The 23790-nt window shown below is 39.9% G+C and overlaps 1 protein-coding gene across 1 annotated transcript; it reads right to left on the minus strand.

Moving 5' to 3' along the window:
* Positions 1 to 10581: 10581 nt before the first annotated feature.
* Positions 10582 to 21594, minus strand: LOC143009338 (cullin-5-like). The gene is made up of 19 exons (XM_076161433.1): positions 21555 to 21594; positions 19602 to 19711; positions 19386 to 19485; positions 18456 to 18632; positions 17734 to 17875; positions 17188 to 17333; positions 16855 to 16935; positions 16545 to 16638; positions 16005 to 16135; positions 15735 to 15842; positions 15561 to 15625; positions 15330 to 15462; positions 14066 to 14197; positions 13838 to 13961; positions 12809 to 12984; positions 12388 to 12549; positions 12083 to 12201; positions 11828 to 11951; positions 10582 to 11676 (listed from the first exon to the last, which is right to left on the minus strand). The coding sequence occupies exons 1-19, from the start codon at positions 21576 to 21578 to the stop codon at positions 11482 to 11484; spliced, it is 2343 nt and encodes a 780-aa protein (XP_076017548.1). The 5' UTR covers positions 21579 to 21594; the 3' UTR covers positions 10582 to 11481.
* Positions 21595 to 23790: the final 2196 nt, after the last annotated feature.

The following is a 23790-nucleotide window of genomic DNA, read 5'->3' on the forward strand; positions in this document are numbered from 1 at the left end:
GAAATTCCTTGTTTCCCAGAGCACAACCTGGATTCACAAGTTCAGAACCATTCACCTGTCAATTCACTGATATCTCTGGGGGCTAATTATCACTGCTATGCATTGAAGGAGCCATATGCACATTGATCAGTACAGTCCTGGCAGGATGTAGAGTACTGTAGCCAGGGTGGAGGCAAATTATTTTGGGTGTCGCAATAAGTCTCACGTTGGCAGTCAAATCCCAAGACTTAATTGTATTTCTTTGGACTGTACTTATATAGTGCCCTGTACCTCACATTCATCCATTCATACACTGTTGGCAGGCACCTATGACGCGATTTGTTCTAACCTACATTGCTGTTTGACATCATCCTGTAAGTTCTGTATGTACCCTATGACTTCATTGCAACTCCAGCCCACTTGTATTTTACCTCAGGGTCTATGTATAAAGTTCAACAACAATAGTAGGGATATCACAACCTGCCTCTCTTCTCTCTATCTCTCTCTCTCCTCTTTCCCCTCTTTCTATATAAAAAATGATCTCCAAAATTCCCTTCACCTGTATGCACAATGTCATGTACAATATCTGCTTCAATAAAAACAAATTGCAAATTGCAAAAAAAAAAAAAAAATACACTTATGGCAGGGGCAATACCATGCAAGGAGCCAACCAGCACATAAGCACCATTTCGACATGCTCCTATGGAGGAGCCCAGAATCAAACCGGCAACCTTCCAATCTCTAGAAGACGGCTCAATCTGTACACAATTTATAACTTTGGTCCTCTCCTGCATGGAGGTAGGTATAATAAGGTAAAGTGTATATGAATAACACCTAACGAGAGTTAGGGCTTAATAGGAAACAATGGGCTGTAGTAAGTCTCACTTAACTCTGATATGTGCTGGAAAACATTTCTTACTGCCTGAAAATCACATCTGATTGCAGCACAACACACACGCATGCAACAACACCAGCCACAGTTAAGTGTTAGTTTATTTGATATGCAGTGTATCCACCAGCCAGTAGTGCTGATGTGTCATTGCTGAAACAAAGAACAAAACTACACTGCACAATGATAATTTTACAACATCATTGGTCATATTGCATCCTTTGTTTGTTGGGGAGCCTACAGGTAACAGTAATATGAGAGAAAAGAGGCATATTACATTCAGGAATATTACAGTATTTCTCGGGTGGGACAACACATTCTCATTCCAAAATCATCTAATATTGCAGCTTGGGCAAGCGCCGTTCTCTAAAATATTCAAGGGATTGGAAAGGAGAACATGTTGCAATGTGAGTGCAGTTCTCCAATGTGTCCAATCCTCCTCTTCAAAGACAAGCACCTGCCTTTAATCTTCCCAAAAAAAAACACAAAACTTGGACAATAGGGGGAGTAGACTTATTTGTATTGTCACTATGTTACAAAATGAACATTAAGGTCATGCCATCAAAATAAAAAAAACTCCCTAATCATACTAATTAGATGTTTTGTGATTGTCCTCATACACAGTTTGTCCTGAAATACACTGGGAAGTCATGGATCACAATGTTCCCACACACAGACAGCTGCGTGGACAATGTTCACATTTGGGTTACTTTTCAAGTAGCTCATCTCTGAATATGTGTATCATTTGACCTTTTGACGTTTCATCAGTGCTCTACTCAAGTTTTAAATCTGAACATACCTCAACTTCAGTGGTACTCATCAAAGTCCTTTCTAACAATGCTTCATCACATCACATGAAAGACGAGTTGATGAAGATGATAACATTTTCTTTTAAGTTATTGAAGGTTGGAATAGAGCTAAAAGGAATAAAGATATTGGAGTTACATTCATCAGGTAGACAGACATATGGTCCCATTGGATGGAGACAATAGGGTGGAAAAAGAAACCTTAGAAAGACAAAGGGACTGATCAACCTTCAAGTGTGATCAGTGTGATAACAATATTGACATTCCTGAATCTTTAGTCTTGGAAGCTTTGTATGGATCTGCCCTAGGATCAATACAGGCCTGCTCTCCTCAAGGTGAATATGGTAACCAGCTTGATTTTGATTTATTAGTAATCCATAAAACGTGGAATCTAAGGTGGGGTTTCTCTTCATTTTTCTATTATTTTTAGTTAAACTATTGGTAGTATGAAAAGAAAGTTTGAGATTCCGCCTGTGTGCAAAGGATGAAAGATCAACTGTCTTTCTCCTGACGACCTTCCAAAGAAGAAGTCAATACAAACACAATACATCAACAAAATCTAATGAGTTTATACAGTAAGAAAAAACACAGGGAAAAAGCAGAAACAACACTAAGCATGCATATTTAACTATGCTTCAAGGTATCTAATATCATTTGAAATATACCTACCAAAATAAATTAGTCTTGAGCTACATCTCTTAGAGGTCCATTACATTAAGTACAGCACTACATTAATTGGACTGATTTGACCTGTTGACCTTCCTTTGGTGCCGAGTGACACCTGATGCCTGGGAAAATTAAGGGACAGAAAATGGACCAATGCCAGATGAAAAGGATGAACGGAAAAATAAGAAATCGGACCTCCAGGAAAATTGCATTCAGCTCAAATGCTTCCTGATATTTTGGAAAAACATTAAGCAGATCACATTCTTTCACTTAATTCATTCGATACGGTGAATCTCAATCTCTCAGTTGATATTGTTTGGAAAAACTACACATTCCATGCACTAGCTGTGGTAAAATTTCAAAATTCACATCTAAGCATTTGGGGGGCTTTTGAAGAAAATAAAAGCATAAAAGCATTCAGGCTCACAGTTTCCTCAGACCAGCTGCCAAAGCTTGATGATGAATGTTGGACAAAGTTGGAGGTCTTTTGTAAGACACTAAATACTTTGCCTTAACCACAGACTTGTAGATGTATCAGACATCTGCGGCATATCTAATCCTTCACGTACACCGTGTTGATGCAGAATTAAATCTACATAACAAATGCGTGCAAAGTGCGAATTTTACGGAGGCTCACACAACAGAAACCATCTCCTCCTCTGTGCTTGGAAAAAGCTATGTGTACTGCTATGAGGCCTACATTAGAGTTTTCAGCAATGAATACTATATACTGATATATAGTATGATAATATTTGTGAATAGTACATAATATTTGAAACTAGAGAGAGCATTGTCTATAAAGTCTGTAGTAATAAGATATATACCCTCAAACAATCGTTCAATACAAAAAAAAGTATTGTGACGATATTTTTAGCCATGTGACCATATGTCAGATTCATGTGATATAAGGAAAAAGGAAAGAGGAAAGATTCAACGCAGACACACACAGATCACCTCAGAGCATCTCAGATCACAGTTATTGTGTGATTGAAAAGTAGCGCTCACAAATCCAGGAAAGGAATGTGTTGTAAAGGCGGCAAAGACACTAAATGTGGCCACCAGCGACAAATGTCAGTACAGCCGCTGATCATCAGTTCGAGCAACTTCAAATGTAAAGAAATTAGCATGCTGACTGACTTGTGTGTGGGTGGAAAAGTGGATTCTTGGGGAAATGAGGAGGATAGATGGAAGCTTAGTTTGACAGATGGTGTTTGTGACACCTGGCCAAGGATGACATGGCAGTGTTACAGCGTTACCTGCAAACAGTGAACACTGACAGCCTTGATGGTTTTAATCCTACAGACCATGTTTTTTCCTTCATGCAACTTAAACCAAAATATTCATCAGTCTGTTCCTCAATATATTCATCATTAGTTACGCATATTATACAACACAAGCACATAAGCGTGTTAACACATCATTCATCCTCCACCATTTAGCAGCATGCTAAGCAAAGTATCCCAAATCCCTCTCCCGAGCCATTTCCCCTAAGACATTGCAAACTCCAGGGCGTATTCTGGGTGTGGCCCGTGGTCTCCTCCCTCCTCCTGGATGTACCTCACATACCTCCCTAGAAAGACATTCATGAACCACCTAAGCTGCTTCCATTCAACGCAAAGGACCAACCTGTAGATTTAGTAAATTAAATTCAGGCTCAGCTCTCTCTTCACCAAGATGGTTTGATATAATCCTGCATTACTATAGGTGCTGGTCTTATTCACCAATTGAGCTCATGCTTGTTAGAACTTGTTAGCACTAGGTAATGCAACCAAGTAGTACCATGGACAGTGTTTATGTTAGTACCACCGAAAGCAACATTAATGTACCATGTCATACGTGTCTAGAACTGCAGCGAAAGTCATGATAACATGAATGCCACCATTCTGCGTGCACACATATGGGCACACCCCACTTGTGTCACTATGAGTGGACAACATCATCTACTATTGACAATTCAGCTTTGCACAAGTATATGACAATTACTCAGGAACAGTTGTGCTTGACCATATTATTGGAGAAAACTGGGAAACATAAATAATATCAACTACAGCCTGATATGATTACAGGTCAAGCTTCATTTGATTAAAAATCCATGACGGCAGCAGCCTTTGTAGAAGGTTTGCAGGACAGGACTGGGGTTCACCCACCATTGACATTGTTTTCTAAAGAGAAAAGCAAGACTCTCGCTCTCCCTCCGTCTCAATATTCTTTTCAGAAACCCTTTCTTCTTTCACAAACGTACCATGTTGAGGATGTCTCTTCCTAAGAATAACAACAGTTGCTATGCCTACAATCCAGGGCCGCAAAGAAGTATGCACCTGCTTTGTCTTGTTACCATCTGCAAACCCTTGACAAATCCCTTAGTTAACCTGGCAGGTGTAACCATTATCTCCTCATTGGGCACTGAAACAATTCTTAACATGATGAAGTCACCTATTCTGAGATAAATAACATGCAGCAGAAACAAAATCAAGATACTTTCTAGTGGTGGTCATCATTTGGTCCAAATATCAAACCGATTGTACTGTATGGTAAACGTGTGGAAAACTACATGTTGCTTAACATGATGTGGAGACGGCGCGCTGCTTTCAGATGGCTGAACAGAAGAAAGGAACTCATGTTGAGCACATATAACCACATGCTAACCTTCAACATGTTCATCTGAAGACGGGTTGGGTAAGTTTGATATGCTACCAATCTTTCATAGCATTTGATTTATTATGGCTTTTTAAGGTGTAGTTTAAGGTTATCCACATGTAACCCTCCCTTGCTCCATATCAAGCAACAGTGCAATTTATCTGAGTTGTGTTCAGGCCCAAAAGAACAATACTAAAGACAACAACAAACCCTATTCCAACTGAGCCAGACAAACCCAATATATATATAATTATATATTGTTATACTGATAATGCCAAGGAACACCAATCTACTGCACACTTGTAACATGCCAATGAAAAAAACTTTTTCTGTATGATGTGATAGGAGGAAAAAGGGACTTGGGTCAGAAATGTGCACTGTGGTAGGCGGCAGATCAGAGCAATATTATGGTCAGAGATCGGGACAGTGAGTGCAGGTGGTGGTGGAAAGTGACCGCTTGAGTCTGCTTCTGCAGGCTCACTGATTACACTCAGAGAAGTGAGCGGGGCACAATAATGCATCAGTGTAGAGAGAGAGAGAGAGAGAGAGAGAGAGAGAGAGAGAGAGAGGGAGAGGGAGAGAGAGAGAAGGGTGCGCCAAACCATCCCTCAACCCCCCCTCCCACTTCTTCCACCCCCGCCCTCCACCACCACCCCCGTATATCAGGGAGGAGGGCTATCCCAGCTTCCCATCCTCCCAGCAGAGTGATCTCCTCTCTGCAGTGCTGTCCCCTCATGCCAGCTACTGTAGGCTCGGCCATGACATATGACACCCACCATGACAGTCATAACTCCTCTGCTTTTAAATCTAGTCAGCTTGATTTCTTTAAGTGACTCCATAAACCTGAGACCAATCACTGGCATTTGTTTACGTCGGGGAGAAGAGAACTATTCCTATCATTTTCAAATGGTCTTACCTAAATATGAAACTATTAAATGCCCAAATCAGAACATAAAATATCATAACACTGCTGTAGACTGTTTATCAAGACTGTGTACTAATAATGTGAAGAATTTACAATTAAGTGAATGATTTTCAGTCAAGGACCTCAAAGAGATCACAGATTAATGGCGGATAGTAATTAATTTAATATGCAGTATGCTGTTCTTCACCGCGTATATTGAGATTCAAAACTTTACTGAGAAAAAAGTTCTGTTATTTCCTATACCCTCTGTCTGGAAAGGTTTCATTTAAGCCTGTTGGAAGCATCAAGATCCCATATTTGGAACCTTTCTACCTGGCCAGTAGCCAGATGTGCATGGGCTATAAATATGAATTTATTCCCATTCCCATTGCTCTTTTGAAGAAGAATGTACTTCTGAGATTGTTCATTTCTTACCCTAAGCTCCATTTCATCCTGCCACAGCGGAAATTTCACAGCATGAGAACTTACAAAACCTTTGACATATTATAGCTTTTAGATGGCTGATGATTGATAACTGGCTATTTAGTCTATTATTTTTGAATATCTGACAAAGAGTATGACTTTGAAAGAAAGCATCAAACAGTGTTCTGGTGTTGTTTTTCCAGATGTAACTTCCATGCAGATTCATTGCAACTATGGCTTCACAATATACAGCACATTGTGATGATGAATGTTACTATCAATAGATCTGGAAGTATAGCTGAGGTATGATGAATGCCACACCTTGCCAAGACCACTCTTGTATCATTCTAATGGAAAGGCAGTTGCATACAAGTAAAGGAGGAAGAGCGGTCCTCACATTCATTATTTGCCGCTACATTTGCGCAAAGTAAAAACACATTTCACAGCAGGGTAACAGGGTGATTTGATAAATAATTCCTTCCACCCCCCAACCTCGTCCAGAGTTATTGGCCCCACAACCCCCAGACGAAGCGGGCATGAATATCAGCGGCTAAAGTAAGTGAGTAATAGGATCTCGCATCTCCTGAGATTTAATGAGCTGCTTCATGCGGTTCTCCAGCCGCTGCCTCTCCATCTCCAGCAGCCGCTAAATGCACCTACCCGGGCAGCACTGTGAGACGGCTTTCTAGCCCCGTTACCTGGACAGAGGCCTCTCCCTTGGCAACCTGGTTGTCTCTTGGGTCCTCCTCTGGGGTCCAGCCGGTCCGGATCTCACTCTCCTGGGGATGCTGGGATTCCTCACCCCCGCTCTCTCTCTGGTCCGCTGGCGGAGCGCCGCTCTCCTCTCCGAACACTGGCAGCGTCACACTCTCATCGAGACAGTCACAAAAACCGGAAACTCCGCTGTTGGATATCAAAATAAAACCAATTACCAAGCATTTAATGTGTCAGAGTTCCGTCATAGTAATTTGTAAAATATATAGCGGCTATAGTTGAAGTCAATAAATATATTCTCATGATTAGCCATTCATAATAAGAAACATTTGCAATAATTGCAACAAAATAAATAAAAACAAGGAATAACAGTAGACAAAAACAAATCGAATTCATAAATGTTTGTTTTCTCCTGTTGTTTTAAAATTAAAATCTGTATAATTTTTTTTTCCAACTCTTTTCTTTTCTTTTCTTTTTTTTAAGTTTACAATAACAATACTGTATTTTATTCTCGGTCGCTTTCACGTTTGAAAAAAAATGCCTTTATTTTGAAAGTATCCAAAGAAAGCAATATTTTCCTCATTGATGTGGCTTGACACTGGTCCTCAGTTGCATGGAGGTTAGCAGAAGAAACTGGATGAGAGTCGAGTTGTTGCTGGGCGGTGGGGGGCGGGGGTCCTACGGCGCATGCGCTAAACTAGCAGGCCTGCTGTAATCGCCTTTGTCATAAATAACGAGGATTTAATGCGATGCTATCACAACTATCCTTCTAATCAAAAGCTCATCAGCTATATACAGTATATATATAATATATATATATAAAAAATATATATATATATATAGATCAACAAAGCAACATCTTGGGGAAATTGGTGCATACAATAATCTAAATTCCAAGATGCCTATTCAAATAAACCAATGAATAAATTAATGAGATAGTACATTGAGTTACATTGCTCACCTTTTACATTTGCGATAAGGTAAACATATTTACTCAAAGGGCATAATTAGACCTTAGAAGTGGTATAATACATATATGCTGCTCAAAAAATTAAGGGAACACTGTCATATCATCCATTTAGGAGGATAAGTAATTGTGAATCAATTTCACCTGCTTTGGTGCTGTAACAACAGGTGCAGGAGAGGCAAAATCAAGACAACCACCAAAAAAGGAATAGTTTACCATGTGGTGGTCACAGACAATTGCTCTCTCCTGATCCTTCCTGACTGATTCTTCTCTGGTTTTGTGTTCTGCTGGTGTACTTGTCACTTCTGGTAGCATGAGGCAATACCTGCAGCCCAGTCAGGTTGCACAGATAGTCCTTGGGTTCCTCCTGGTGCAAAACAATGCCTGGCTTCATGTGGCCAGACTGTATAGGCAGTTCCTGGATGATGAAGACATTGATGCCATTGACTGGCCCTCACGTTCCCCTGCCAGCCGATGCCACCAAGTACTGGCCACAGACTTTCAAAGAGCTCTGGGGGGAGATCCACCGGGACACCAACCAGCGACTCATCAGGAGCCTCATGCCCAGATGTTGTCAGGAGTGCATACATGCACACGGGGGCCATACACACTACTGAGCCACATTATGAGTTGCAAGTTGGATCAGCCTGTGATTTCAATTCTTTACTTTGATTGACTTCTTCTGATATGTGATTAAACTCTTCCCTTAATTAAAATTAGATAAAAATCCCCATAAATAAAAATCAATAATAATAATTATTATAGCAGTGTATTCATATACTGTATGTAAAATAATTTAGTTAGTGAGCATATAGCAATTTCTGTCCATCCATCACTCATAACACGCACTTGTAAATTGTCAGTACTTAACTGACCACATGTTGACTCCTGGTACAGTTGTTAGAACTGACTTTGCACTTACACAGCTTAGATAGTGAAGTACTGCATTTTCCTCTAGAGTGATAGTGATAGTGAGATTGGTGGCTGTAGCCTGTGTGTTCATGCTTTACACTACACAAATTGAGCAAAGAATAACATGTTTTACTTCCTATTGTTTAAAAAAGTATTTGCCGATACCCCTATTTTGTTCACAGCTGAGGCAACAATTTTAGTTGATTATGAAATATAAGCATTGATGGCGGAAAAAGAAAAATCTTCCAAGCTGACACGTGGCTCAAAGATGATAAATAGTCCCCCAAATTTAGGTTTTCATCCTCTCCTCTTTCAGCATTCGCTCCTTTTCCAACACCCATCATCACAATATCATCCATCCTTTCTCTGTTCCTGCTGTACCCTGGACATGACACCAGTCCATCACCGGCTCTTAGACAGAGACAAAGTCATTCACACATATGGGCAATTTAGAGCTCGCAAACCAGCAGCCAATTTGTGAGAGGAAACCCAGACAGATAAAGGAAAAACATAAGATTGGCCAACCATTGAACCCGGGACCTTTTAGCTGTGAGGCGACAGTGCTATTGACCAATCTACCGTTGTGCCCTTGATACCATTAGGTAATGGGGGAAAAGAAGCAGTGTCATGTAATTGTTAAACATACAGTAACAATTTGCTGTTGATAAACTTGACTGATCTTCTTGACATTATGGGAGATCATCTGCAGATCACATGGTGGATTATAGTTGCAGAGGTTCATTTCAGTTTGTTCTTCATGGTTTCAGGTCTTCAATATGCCTTTTTAAAATCACACAACAGTAATGTGCAATTACATTGACGACTCCTTATGTTTACCTCCTTCCACAACCAAGCAGATTCTAAGGCCTCATTTACACCCATTATACATTGTTATCTGACTGTTATTCCAGTACTGAGATTACACTTTACTGAAAGGTATGTAGTATGATCATAGGTAGAAATCCAATTCAACATTCATGAGATAAAAGCTTCCCATAAACTGAAAACCCATCCCATCTACAAGGCTCTGCTCGCTCTCATTCAATAAGTTCTTTTGAATGGAAATTGCAACATGCTGTATATAGTACCTGTACCCTTGGCAATGACAGCCCACACAAGACAGACAATCATCCACGGTGCAAGAAGAAAAAGAATGGCTCGAATAGCAATAACACTCTGCCTGCTGAGATCCAATCAGAATACAAGCAGCATCAAAATAACGAGCACATATTGCTGCAAGGTGTTAATGAACTCCCACCATCAGATGTTATTATCCAGATAACATACGAGGTCGCATTTTAATGCAAGGTGTAAAAAGAGCGTCTGTGGCCAAGGTCAGATTAAACAGCTCTGTTCAACGTGAGAAACCCCAAGTCAGCCACAAATGAGCTCTAATCAGGTTCTAAAGACCTTAATAGGACTGTTACTGAATGGTAGCTAAATGTCTACATGCCTTACTGCTTCTGAACTTTCCAGCTTTTCATTTTCAAAAGCAATAGCCGCTGTGAGGTAAAGAGTATGCATGAACGATGTGATAATTCAGAAGCAACAGTAAAACCAAACAAGATGATTTGAATATCTTCATACCGGAAATTTACACATTAAAGAGTTAATGTTAAAGACTGCGGTCACACATGTCCGCTATAAGACATCCGAGGATGAATGACAAGCCAGGGTGTTGTTTTATAGTAAGGTGCTATTTATTGAATCATTTCATATCCCATTAAACACACCCCTATAGCTTTGAATGGAAATATTTACCATGTGTAATACTGAGCCTCTTCTCCCAGGTTACCTGCCGACTCAAACATGAGAGAGCTTCCAGTTCAACCCCAAGACCGTCTCTGTCCCTCGGCACATTTGGTAGAGGAAACAAAGACCGCATATCTTCTAGTATAACAATACGCCCGGCTTTTTCAAAATGTCTGCTTGTTACCTTGGGTTGAAGTTTAAGAAGTTGTGGAATCCGCACGTCTTAATGTCTGGTTCATTTCTAAAAACGGTGAAGTGCGTTTGGTGTGTTTTACACAGATCAGTGATCAATCCTAGAGTCACTGTGCACAGCCTCAGAGCCCCACAGCATACCAGCTAGCTGAGCTAAAGCAGCATCACATCTGTGTCAGAAGGCGGCCACATTTTGGTCAAAGTTCACATGATATGGGTTGATTAAAACTACACTGCAGATAGTTTCCGATCTGCATTTGTTCATCATTTTGTCTCAGCATGCCTTCAGACTTGCACAAGCATTCAGAGTGTTGCAGTTACCCAGGTAACCAGCTGTCATGTTGCTGGGGCATCAAAAATGGACCACTAACAATTATAGCCTCATCTTGACAAGTAAACACCTTCCAACTAAAAACAAGTGTAAAAGTGCAGCTTCCACTGTAACTTTTACCCTTTCCTTGTTTTTTATACAACGTTAAGGCAGGAAGTGCCATGTTTTGTCAATAGGTCTTAGTCTTATATTCATGCTCCCTGCATAAGACGTTTTTTTAAATAGAGGACGGGAGGCCTGGAAGTATTCAAGTGTCCATCAGGCCTGATCCACCAAAACCAGAGTCGACAAAAATCCTAATGTGCTCTGCTATGCCATATAGATGAAGGTGTTTATGTCTGTCTCATCCCGCTTAATGTACTTGTGATCTATTAGCCACTCTATCTGTTCCTTGATCATCTTCTTTTGTGGTAAAAACATGTTCTTTAAGATCTCCACCAGCTCGGTCTGCAGCTGGGCATTGTTGATGCGCTTCCTCATCTTCATGATCTGAATTATGGCCTCCTGGAGACAGGAAATGGGAAAAGCACGAGGTAAGAAACGGCTGGATTGCAATGTTGCCTTGAGTTGCTGCCAACATAACCATGGATGAAACCCCATGATTGATTACAGAGCATTTCCTAATGCATGCAGTCACAAGGTCTGAGCTCCATACCTGTGTTCTTAGTATCCTGAGCTGGACGATGCCCTCATTCTCTTCCTCCCTCATTCGCTCTGTGGTGAGCTGTAGCCGACCAATCAGGTTAATCTTCCCCCTTTTCTGTACTTTCGCATTTTTTCTGTGATGGGATAAAAACAACAGCGGTGCACCGTGTTACACTACTTGTCTTTTTCATTTACCGCAGAAAACCAATTTGCTCATTTGATCACACTGTCCATGACGCTGCACTGTAACTGTACATTTCCTTACATGAGAGAAAACTCCTGGTTGACGTAAAATAACGTTCCTTCAGCGAAGTCTTTCGGTGAGGTCACTGTTGGATCGTAGAGCAACACCTGCCGCTTGAGTTTGGGAAATGCCACTAGGGACTGAGAGAATGGAGAAGAGCATGATGGATCCCAATGAAACACATTTACCTTGAATTATGAGTTAAATACATTGGTGGCTGAGATTTAAGTTCAATGCTGCTCGATTCTTCCGTTTGAATTTAGAGAACTTTTATTGTACGCAATCATCCAATCAAATAATTCTGTTCCTCGTTACTCCGTCTTTACCCAGAGAGTGCGTCGCAGCTCAGCATCTGGCAGCTCAGTAGCCAGCTTGAGGTTTTCAAAGCTGATCCTCTCTCTGGGCCTCTGGTTCCAGGCAAACAACACGGCCAGCTGGAAAGTAGTCACCTCCAGGTCATACTGGCCCACCTCATTCTTAAATGTTATCTACAGAACAATGGACACAAACCATGACTGTTACAATACTCAATATACATATTTGAGTTGAGGGAATGAAATACTTAAGTTATTTTTTAAATCCCCCACAATTCATTGTAATTTGAAATGACGATGAAGACATAACAGCTCTGGAAAATGTTATTTATAATTTGCACTGAGTGGATATCAGGAGAAAGAGAAGAAAAATCTAAGTCATATTGTTTCCTAAGTGTATATCTGTGTGTTTGTGTGCATGCTTTGCACTCACAATGCCATTGGACATAAGGTGATGCCAGTGAAGCTTCCTGCCACTGTGATTCTTTTTATAGAAGTCTTCTACTTCTGGTATCAAATCCTCCAGTTCTGTAGGTAACGAAACAAAAACCTTCTCGCTGCTCCTCGACCACGCTCCAGCATTCAAGATCTTTATGTTGACCGAGTCGGCTGCAGGGAGACATGACAGAAACAGACCAGAATTATTCAAAAACCATGTCACATGTAGCTTGTCTGAAACTTGAAAATTATCTGTAACTGCATTTAAAATGATTATCAGTGTATCTCCAGTCGTTAGAACTTCAAATTGAATATCTCATGAGTTTTCCTACTATGTGACAGAGAGTAGAAGCAATATAATGACATGATTTTAGACTGCGGTAACTAGACGAACAGAGCGAGCCCCAAAACAATGAATGCTAAGTACAGTATAGTCCACAGATTGATGATGAAATAATTGATAGTTTCAGGTCCAATTATTGGAGGCTTTGTTGAAATCTGTGACAACTACTTCGGAGAGAAGGATCCTTCTGCTTAAATTAAACAGACCCAGGTCATCAAGTCAATGATATCTTTTCTTATAAACATATTGCTGCGTTTCGTAGAGTTGCATTCCAAACTCCATTTTATTCATGTTTGTTGTGTTATCTTTCGAGATATAGTGAAAAAAAAGTCTGCATTTTAAAGGCAATACGGTTGGTCAGTTACTCTGGAGGAACCAAACGGCTAAAGGATAACTGCCAGAGAACAATCAAACTTTATAGGGCTTTACTAGTTGTCTCTGGGCTTAGATTTTATGCGTCTCTTCAAACTCAACTTTGAAAGTTACTGACTTGACTATGCTTTACTTACTTTTCGACGTGACTCTGACCTCCCCACAACATATAATAGAATTCCACCCTCTTTATATGCCTAACAATCTAAGTTTTATCTAGTAACTACCCTTCCAAAGACTCTACCCTCTCTGTTTATGAGCAAATAAAGCAGTGATTCTGCACACATATACAGCAGCTGTAGTAATTACCTGGTAAAGCCAGCCTGTTGTGTTTGTGCATTTCCTTGAAAGATTGGTTGAGGTCCTCTGAAACTTTAATGTCTTGAAACATCCTGGCCAGTTTGTTGACGTAGTCTGCCGGCATTCCTACTTCCTGTCAGGATACAAGGCATCACGTCATTTACAGGTGATGAGCAAACCGACAGACTAACACACGTGACTGTCACTCAGTCATCCCCGTCCACACCGCCAACATACCCTGAGCCACTCCACCATGTTCTCCTCTATCTCGCTGTCTGCTGAGATGTCCAGGATGAGTCGACGGGTTAGGTGGGCTTTGTGGTATCGCATGAACACGTCTTTGTTCTGAACATACTTCAGCACTAACAACTGCAAAAAAGCAGACACAGGAGAAATTTCAAATGAGTAAAACAAAACACAATCAGATCATGATAGGTTAACAGGTTGTTCAGGCCTAAATGTCATGTTTCCTTGAAATAGACAGAATGGAATGTATGGAATAGTTATTATTATAGATTATCTTGAGTGGTCTGATGTTGTGAGGTGACGGCCTACTTTGAGAACTTCCAACACTTTAAATGATGGCAAAAGTTTTGGCATTGTTCCAATTAAATCAGTGTTGTATTTTTTAATCATGTTGGTTTTTCGTGCAGTTTGTTTTGCCACCTGTGTCTTTGCTCCCTGTACAAATGTTCTCAAAATAAATGGAATAGATTTGTTTGTCAGACAATAGCGCCCCCCAGAGGTGATCATGGCCAACATGCTGAAATACACAAGTTATCCCCGTGCCTTGAAACACTTTTACACACATCCCTTGTTGATGAGGCTGAACCTGCGTCTTATTCACCTGCTTATTTTAAGTTTCCAATGTCCCTTAACAAGTGACATAGCTCCCCGTACCACAATGATGGAAGTGAAAGTGTGTTAGTTCACAAATTCAAAGAATAAAGTGGATCACTAAGTTAAAGTGCCCACATAACTTCTGTTGATAGTAGTAGAGCTTGAAGACAAACTGGTAGTAAAAAGGCTGGGTGGCACAGGTTAGCAATTCTCCTCATTTGTACTGTGCCCTTTTCATTGTTTGTGGATATTGATGACTGCAAGAAAACCTAAATGACAAAGTCTGCATTGAGCAATCAGCTGATATTAAGGAGTGCTCCATATAATATAATTAACTAGTGAGTCTCTAGAGCAACATCTGCACGTATAAAACTCAAACAAACCAATATTAGTTACAAGGAGAACCAAAAGACAAATCAAGAGCTAATAATTACCTAACTTATTGCACTTCTACTCGAACTCTAGTTATGCTCTTAGCTGTTGGTTTTAGGAAGGAAATGCGCTTACGATTTCTTGTGACCTGAAGTTCTTTTATCTACCTTTGTTGAACGCACTTATTGGAAGTCGCTTTGGATAAAAGCGTCTGCTATAATGTAATGTAATGTAATGTAATGTAATGTACATGTAACAATAATATAACAATAACAACATGTAAATGTACCACTTCTTTGAGTTTAGCTTCTATTTCCTCAGAGGAGAGCTTCTTGCTTAGCGGGGTCTTCCTCAGCAGCATGTCACAGTAGTTGGCCAGCAGCTCTGGACACTTGGACTCTGGTTGAGTTTTCAAACCTACCCTGAAAATACAGGAGATTAAAGAGGAATCTCTTTATATGTCATTGGTGTAAAGCCTTTACCATTCAAACATGTTATTTGTTCAGTGAGCATATCTTACCCTTTCTGTTTCAAAGGAAGTTCTAATTTAAATATGGTGGCGTCATTCACGACAGCTTTGTACGCCTGTGGAAACATTTGAAAAATATAGTGATGTAATCAGTCAATAACACTTTCTAAAGTTGTATCCAACAAGGTAGTGTTTTTAAGACAGGCTGGTTAAAGTTGGGCTTACTTTGTCTCTAGCGGTCAAAAATCGAGGATCATCCTGAAAGGCCTCTTTGACCAATCTGCTGAAGCGGTTAAACAAGGTGAGGAGCTGCTCAACATATTTCTCTGAGTCCTGTAAACAAAGCATAACAAGCGTGACATATAACATTCCATTTGTTTTCACTATCCAGTCATCATTTTACTTGTCAACCAGCTACATTGTCAGCGTTGAGGCAAGCCTTTCAAAACTCCTTTCCCGCCTTTCAAATGACAGGTACATCACTCAGGTACTCACAGAGGTGATAGTCTCCGCAGAAGCCACCATATCAGCCAAGCCAGCGCTCATGATGTGATCCTCCAGATCCTTCAGCATGGGCTCAATGCCGCTGGGCACTTTGTCCATCAGAGAGAACATGAGATGGAGCTCTGTGATGAAGAAGACCGCATTATTATCACTTTGGAAATAAACTGGGATTCTGAGCTAGGTTGTGTCTGTAGTGGTCTCTCTGAAAGGAATAAATGCCACCAGCTTTGACTCCAGTATAAAGGCTGGATCATGGATGCATGGGCCTTGTATGTTGCAGCTCATTTTAATGCTGCTTTTCTTTGGCTTTTACTCGTGACTCCCCATTACACTGGTGCAGGTAATGTAAACCTGTGTGCTGATAAGGGAAGCTTTATGAATGAGCTTGAGTTATGATCGCGCTGCTTCTTTTTCATGGTGATGTGTAGCTACTGTGATCTTCATGAATGTCCCCCACGGTGTCATGACAGGAAAATATCTCCTGATACAAACTGAGCCTTTAAAAAGGAGCAGTCCTCCTTCCATACTCACTATCAGTCTCATTTCGTTTGATCATGCCAGGGCACTCAGCCAAGATGGTTTCCTTGAATAACGTCACCAGTGCATTGACACAGCATTCCATTAACTGAGAAGAAAAATAAAACAATGAATATATGCCGCACAAAAATAAAATAAGCAGTATTGAATTACTGGAAGCTATGACTGAACGCACATCGTGTCTACAAAGGGTAAATCGAATGTTGTAAAAAGTTGTTTATTGCATTAAGCCTTCTAAAAAGAAATCATTCATCACCAGTGGCAAATTTGTGGCAAAATAAAATATGTCACTGTGTCTACTCACTGCTTGTACAGAGTTACAGTCACGTCTTGTCTCCAGGTATCGCAATGCACGCTTCTCCTCTTCCCTCAGTTTGGAATCAGCCTGGTAGAAATACATACAACCTTATGAATACAAACGTAGTGGTGCTATTTTACTGTGCAATGTTTCATTGTATGGAGGCTAAACCAATTCGGAGAACAAACGCACATGCTGCTTTCTTACGTCAACACTACTTTAAACTGAAGGAGCCTTTCAGATGAAAATGAAACATCTTCAAAATAGAATTCTAGTCTGTGGCTCCTTTCTGAGCCAATTCATTTTGAGCCAGACATGTTGGCTTGAGCATATACTCACATATTTCATGTAATTTTGGACTCCATTTTGCTGGAGGTAGGCGGGAGCTTGTGTCCTGTAGAACCTCTCAGTAGAGTCCATGTAGGCCTTCTCAAAGTTGTCCCTGTAGATTTGCAGTTTGTCATCTGGGTTGGAGCACAGATTCACTACAGAGAGAAAAACACACACCATCAGGGACTGAGATAGCAGGGAGGCTAACAGACAAAGCTAACTGCATCCTTTCAAATACTTTATGCAATTGAAAAGTATGCTGCATACTGGATGCATTGTGCAAAGAGCCCAACATGCAACATGTGATGCGACGGTTGTTGATGTTTAACACCCCAATATTCACACACCAGGTTATGAAATAAGAAAGGTTTGACTTGATCAGTCGTGAGTAGAGCGCAGCAAGATAGAAAGTATGTAGCATCTGTACCATTATGGAGACGTAATACTTGTGAATGGTGAATGGTTTTGAAAACATAATCTTAATGATCACACAACTCTCTAACCAGAATTGTGTTGCTTCTGGGCAGAGATTCAGTAGAAACATGATATAATCACCATAGGACTCTCGGACGCCGATGACCAGCTGGGAATCAAAGGCCTCACCCAGCCTCTCAGCGTGGACGAGCTTCATTGCACTATCTTGTAGTCTGTTCTTAATATTTGAAAAGATGGACTCGTTCCATGTGTCGAGCATCAGCTGCAGGTGGCACAGTGAGGACAGAGACAGTAGGAACACAATTAGAATGAATACATACAACAGGCTTGGTTTACTTTTCAGAACAAAATATCAAATATATTTAATGTCAAAGCTATTGCTGCTGGAATTGAGGTCTACTTTCATTTCGTGGCCAAGCAGAACCTCAGATTGGGAGAGGCGGATCTTAATAATCGGAATGTGCCACCCAGAAATGGAGTTACACACCTCTGCTCCTCAACTCTGAATAGGTTCTATTTTGCCTGCCAATCTTTTAATGGTTTTGTGGTATCAACCCTAACTCCAAAGACATGGGCTGCAATTTGTTCTGTGATGTAAATCCCCCCTCGGTCTCAAAGAAAATTAAAGTTTGTTCATCATATAAGAAATGTATGTTGCAGCAGTTTGCCTCAGACCGCAGCAGGAGAACTGATAAATGATCAGTGTAAAGACTCCACTCCTTCAGATTCATTTATTTAACTCATTCACCTTGCACATGTTCTCTCTCAAGTGGCTTTTAATAAGATTCCTTGGGATTTATGACTGTGGATCAAACTAAATAACAGGTATTTTGTCCGCTTACTTTGCGGACGATGCTGTCCTCCACACTGGACTTCTTGTTGCTGCCTTGCTTGCCCATCAAGGTGATCTCCAGCTGGCAGAAAGGTTTGGGTAAGATGTCACACTGTGTGAAGAACTTCCTCCACTCCACAATGTAGGCTTTCAGCAATGCTGTGTCATCCTGGTGACTCAACACTCGCTTGGACAAGATGAGAAGGTAAAAGAGTTGATGAGCAACACGCAGCATTATGAAGCCATGTACAATCTAATGTTATCTGTTACAACATCCATACAACACATTGCTGTTGTAGAGCTAAGACCATGACAGCTCATCTATCTGCAGAGTAAAAACAGTTTGAACGGAAAGTTCCACCTTAACACACTAGCACAGTGTTTTCTGAGTTTGATAGCTTCGATTAGATCACAGTTAGATGATTATTCAAAGAAGAAAACATGGATTTATCTATCTGTTTATAATAAACTGTATATGGAGATACATCACAGTCAAGGCAGGAAAAACTATTCTCTCAAAAGATAGACAGATAGATTGACATGTCTATCTGTGTAAGGTGTGTTGCCACAACCATATTCACACCCCAGTGCTACACACTTGTTGACGAGCTAGCTATATTTATATGCACATACACACTTCCTATATTGGAAAGAACAATTTCACACTCTTCCCAAGGTGTTGTTCAAAGTCATTAGTGGAAAAGTAGGAAGGTGTCTGAAGTCGAGTTAAAGTGGACTGAAATAGAACACAGATCATCAAGCATAATAAATGATGACATATTACATCCAGGCACATTTTTCTGTGCTGATTGAAGCACCTAGGGTGTAAATAAGGTAACTGAAGGTGAAAATAGAAAGGGCGTTGTTATGTTACAGCTTGAAATAGCATCATCTGATGATACCATGACTGAGACAAATGTGATTAGGATCTGAGACTTACGGCTTGTGCTTGTTTGATGAAGTCTAGGATGTCCTCTTTGAGGGCCTGGTGGATCTTAGCTGGACCTTTGTCGTCCCACAAACATACTGCATGAACATCTCTGTAAAATAAGGAGGAAACGTAATTGTGTCAGGATTATGTTAACCCGATTTGCTTAGCTATCCAAACAGCTTTGTGTGGATGGTTTAGACAGTAGCAGGTGATGTCCATACTTACGAGAATAGGTCAAACCACTGTTGCTTGGTGACAGACTCCTGCCGTAGGAGCTTCAGTACAATGGGACGCATAGAGTCCCATTTATCCTCAAACTGAAGGGAGCCTTTGTTCTGTAGGCAGAAAGGAAGGAAGTGAACTATATAAAAATAGCTGTTCATTATCAAGAGAGTACAGCTATTTTATATTAATAAAAAGACTAATATCACTGAAGCAAAACTATGTATTATAGTAAACTACAATACCACCACAAAATGCCGTACTTTCCCGTAGAGACTTTTGTCAAGTCCTGTTAAAAATCAGTCCACAATAGAGCTGGACAAGACTGTCTGACTGTCCAAATATCATTTCAAAGATGCAGGTCAGGCTCTGGTTGGGTTCAAAACTTCATGTGTGAGAGAATGGAGTCAATAAAGGCAATAAAAGTGAACAACTTGTTGACTCAAGCAAATAAAAATTAGCAAGAGTCAAAGATTATTTATGGCTTATGATGATAAAGATGATAAAGATGCTAGAGTTTTCTCTGGTTAGCTTCTGGTCAGCTTCAGGTCCAACCCACAGCATTTTGTCAGGATTAAAGTTGGGGGTCAGATTCTGAACTCTCTGTTGTGTGTCAGTCCAGGTCAAGACTCAAAAGACAAACATTTAGTACGCAATATTATGGTATGTTTTGGGTCGAGTGGGTCAGGGCTAGCACTCTTAGGTTACAAAGTCCAGATAGGTTCAAACCTTCATCCTCAAATTATTTACTTTCTGCCATTCTGAAAAAAACAACAACTAAACAACTAAAAACATCGACAAACACAGCACAATGAAAGAATAAAACCATATAAAAATTGTTGTTCTTCAATGAAAAGACTGAAGGATTTCCCTGCGAGGCGCTCACAACCTGTGGCAGTTTCATTCAGCTACAGCACGACAAGTTTCTTATGCAGACTTTATTCCTAAACCTTCCTCTGAGTATTTGTATCACTTAAACCTTCTGCACAGACTCAAGTGTTATATTTACTGTAGTGGCACGTCTTGCTTCCTCTTGAGCATAAATGTGTCACTTCTTCCCTTAATAAATTAAATTAAATAAATGACCAAATGTGCCAAAAAAAGACTGTTGCTTCCAACAGTGTCAGACACTTTAATTAACAATAGTGATGCCATCCAAATAGCAACAGTGATGTCATCCTAACTAGTTAGTGATGTCACATTTATACATTTTAGTCTTTAAGGAGAGCTAATCTACCTCATTGGTCTCGGGCTCTCACATTCACTTTATTTCTCTGTATTATTACATATGTTCTGTCTGTAACTGTTTTCCCACCATCTACTCCCTGGCCATTCCAGGAGAGGGAATCTCTCTTTTTTCCTTGCATCTGTCCTTCTGACAGCAATGGCAGCTCTGCTCTCTGTGTCTCCTGTCTCCTTCCCTGTCCCTCTGCTACTGATATCTGTCAGACGTAGCTTAACCAGTGAGACACTAGCAGAGCTTTAACATTCACTCGGTGCACAAAAACACAGCAGTAACGCTACCCAGGCTTCGTAGCTTCTAAAGGCAGGTCAGCTGCAGAATCGTGTGCCACTGAATGACAGATAATAGAGGTTTTCTTGTTGTAGCTAGCGTGTAAACAAACCATAATTCTGTTTAGTCGTAAGTTAGACTAACGTTACGTCTCTCGTAGGCTTGCTCTGCCTCCGTGTCACTGTTTCCCCGTGTCCCTCTCTTAACTCTTGACATTTATCTTGTCTTCTTGCTTTCCTGCTCAGCCAGCTAAATCATTCATAAGTAGCGTTAGCCATATGTAACTTAACTACTCCCAGCTTAAGTCCACCCAAACAACACAGTCACGTCGTGTTGCAGTGCGCTTCGGTCAGGTAAGAGCTGACCTGGAACATTGCACGGCACAAATGACACGCACTTTGTCAAATGATATATACAAATAATTAAATTGGAGTATATCCTACCTTTAGCAAATTAGACGTCGCCATGTTCCCTCAACTTATGCTCTCGTAAAATCTCGCGTGGAGTTACTCGACGGCAGATAACCGTCAAGATTGTGATAACTAAGATTTCAGCTCGAAATGATCGTTTTGCTTTGAGAAATTGGATCGAAGGTGATATAATCGTCGCGAATGACATCCCTGGTAATAATAATAATAATAACAATAATAATAATAATAATAATAATAATAATAATAATAATAATAATAATAATAATAATAATAATAATAATAATAACAACAATAATAATAATAATAATGACAATAACAATAACAATATAGGATATGATAAACAAATCGGATTAGACAGGATAGGATAGCGTAAAAACCATTAAAGGGGTAAGACACAGAACAGAGGAGAATTACATGTATATATTACATAATAATTTTAAATGGTAAAAAATAGAGCAAAAGTGTTGATACCCCTTAGAAGTTATAATACATATTGGTAGATATATGTACATAGCAGACTATTTTATTTTCTATAATTAGTATCACATGTGTCTTTAATCTTATAATCATTCAGTCATCCAGCCTATTTGAATAAAGAAAAGTTCTCTCTGTGCTGTTTGGTGTCATTGTGTGCACCACACTGAACATTGACAAGAGAAACAAAAGAGTTGTGTGAGAAAATAAGGAAGGAATTGTAAGTAAGTAGTTTAATGCTCATGTGACCACGGTGGTTAATATTATCAGGGAGTTTAAGGTACATGGGACTGAAGCCAACCTCAAATGAGGGATAGTATGACCTATGGAAAAAGAACCAAGGAAAACTCTAAAACATATAGAGGCTGACCTCTAAGATCAAGGTACACCATGTCTGATAGCACCACCTGATACTTTCTATATGAAAGCGGGCTCTATGGAAGAAGACCCAGACTTTTTAAAGAACAACATAAAAAAAAGCCACCAGCTGTTGAAATGGGTGTTGAAAAACGAGAGAAGAAGGCTCTATGTTGGTCACAGGTCAGGGCTCCTCCAACAGGATAAGGACCCTGAGAATGGAACAAACTACCAGTTAAGAAGTGTAAAAGTCTCATTCAGGCTACAGAAAGATCTTGAATCCAGGGATTGTCTTAAAAAGGTGTTACAAAATATTAGGTCAAGGGTCCCACACTCAACCAATACTCTTATCTGTCTATATACCCTGAGATTTATGAGATATAGCCTATAACTAACTACTTTATTTTATTTAGACACAAGTAAACCATCATAAGAGACACTTGTGCTGAGGCACTACTATGTTTTGGACCTCTATTGGCAGATCTTGAACTCAATGACATTCCTCACAATTTTTAAAGAAATTCAGTCAGATTTCCAATGACCAAACATTCAACATTATTGGGTTACATTTTGATTATTTGTTATTGTTATTATTTTATTATATTATTTGTAATTATGCCTGATGGCTGTAATCACCATGACCCAGTACTTTCCTATTGGTAGAACAAACATGACAAAACAGGTGTACTTACCAAAATAAACAACAGAACAAATAGAATACACTATGACAGAAACAGAATATTAGCAGGGAATCAGAATGGGTTAGAATATGATAACACACTTATAGGAGAGTGTTTCCAGGGTTTAGGTTTACAAGAAGCCTGAAAAGTGGGCAAATTCATCCGTATGGGATCGTGTGAAAATGTCAACGTGTGGAATGTGGAATGTGTACAATCTAAACTGCACCTCATCTCATTAATCCTTCCAAATTCTAAGAAAGAAATGCAGACCACATGACCTCAGTGGGAAGTGTGGTCCTGCTGCAGGGTAGTGAAACTGAAGATAAGGGAGAAATATTTTCACAGCTTCAAGGATAGTTATTCTTCCCGACCTCTAGTATGTTTTTATTGTCATTCTTTGTCTGTATCATGTTCAAACTTTCCCACACAAGCCAGACGGATCTAAATGCTTTGTAGATTATTGTATGGCTTCTGCAGCAAATTGACCCCCTCACCTAGCAGATAAACCAATTCTGACAGTTATTACAATAAAATACGTATTGAATCTAATAATAATAATAATAATAATTATCAAAACTCAACAAAACTAAATATATCAAACTATACTAAAATAAGTGAGTATCGTGAACTGTTAAATCAGGTTTAGAAGTTTTGGCGTACAAAGAACAGGAAATAACCTACAAAATTATCCAGATGTTTGTAAAAATGAACAACAAAAAGCTTATAAATAAACGATA

The sequence above is a fragment of the Genypterus blacodes genome, unplaced genomic scaffold (genome assembly GCF_046128005.1).
Source record: "Genypterus blacodes isolate CSIRO-AG114 ecotype Tasmania unplaced genomic scaffold, CSIRO-AGI_Gbla_v1 ptg000111l_1, whole genome shotgun sequence".
In the NCBI taxonomy this organism is placed as follows: Eukaryota; Metazoa; Chordata; class Actinopteri; order Ophidiiformes; family Ophidiidae; genus Genypterus; species Genypterus blacodes.

Coding starts and splice junctions, on each gene's coding strand:
- LOC143009338 (XM_076161433.1), bottom strand. CDS start 21,578: ATGGCGACGTCTAATTTGCTAAAG. Junction 13,962..14,065: donor ACATGGTGGAGTGGCTCAGG/GTATGTTGGCGG, acceptor GTATCCTGACAG/GAAGTAGGAATGCCGGCAGA. Junction 12,202..12,387: donor AGCTGCGACGCACTCTCTGG/GTAAAGACGGAG, acceptor CCATTCTCTCAG/TCCCTAGTGGCATTTCCCAA.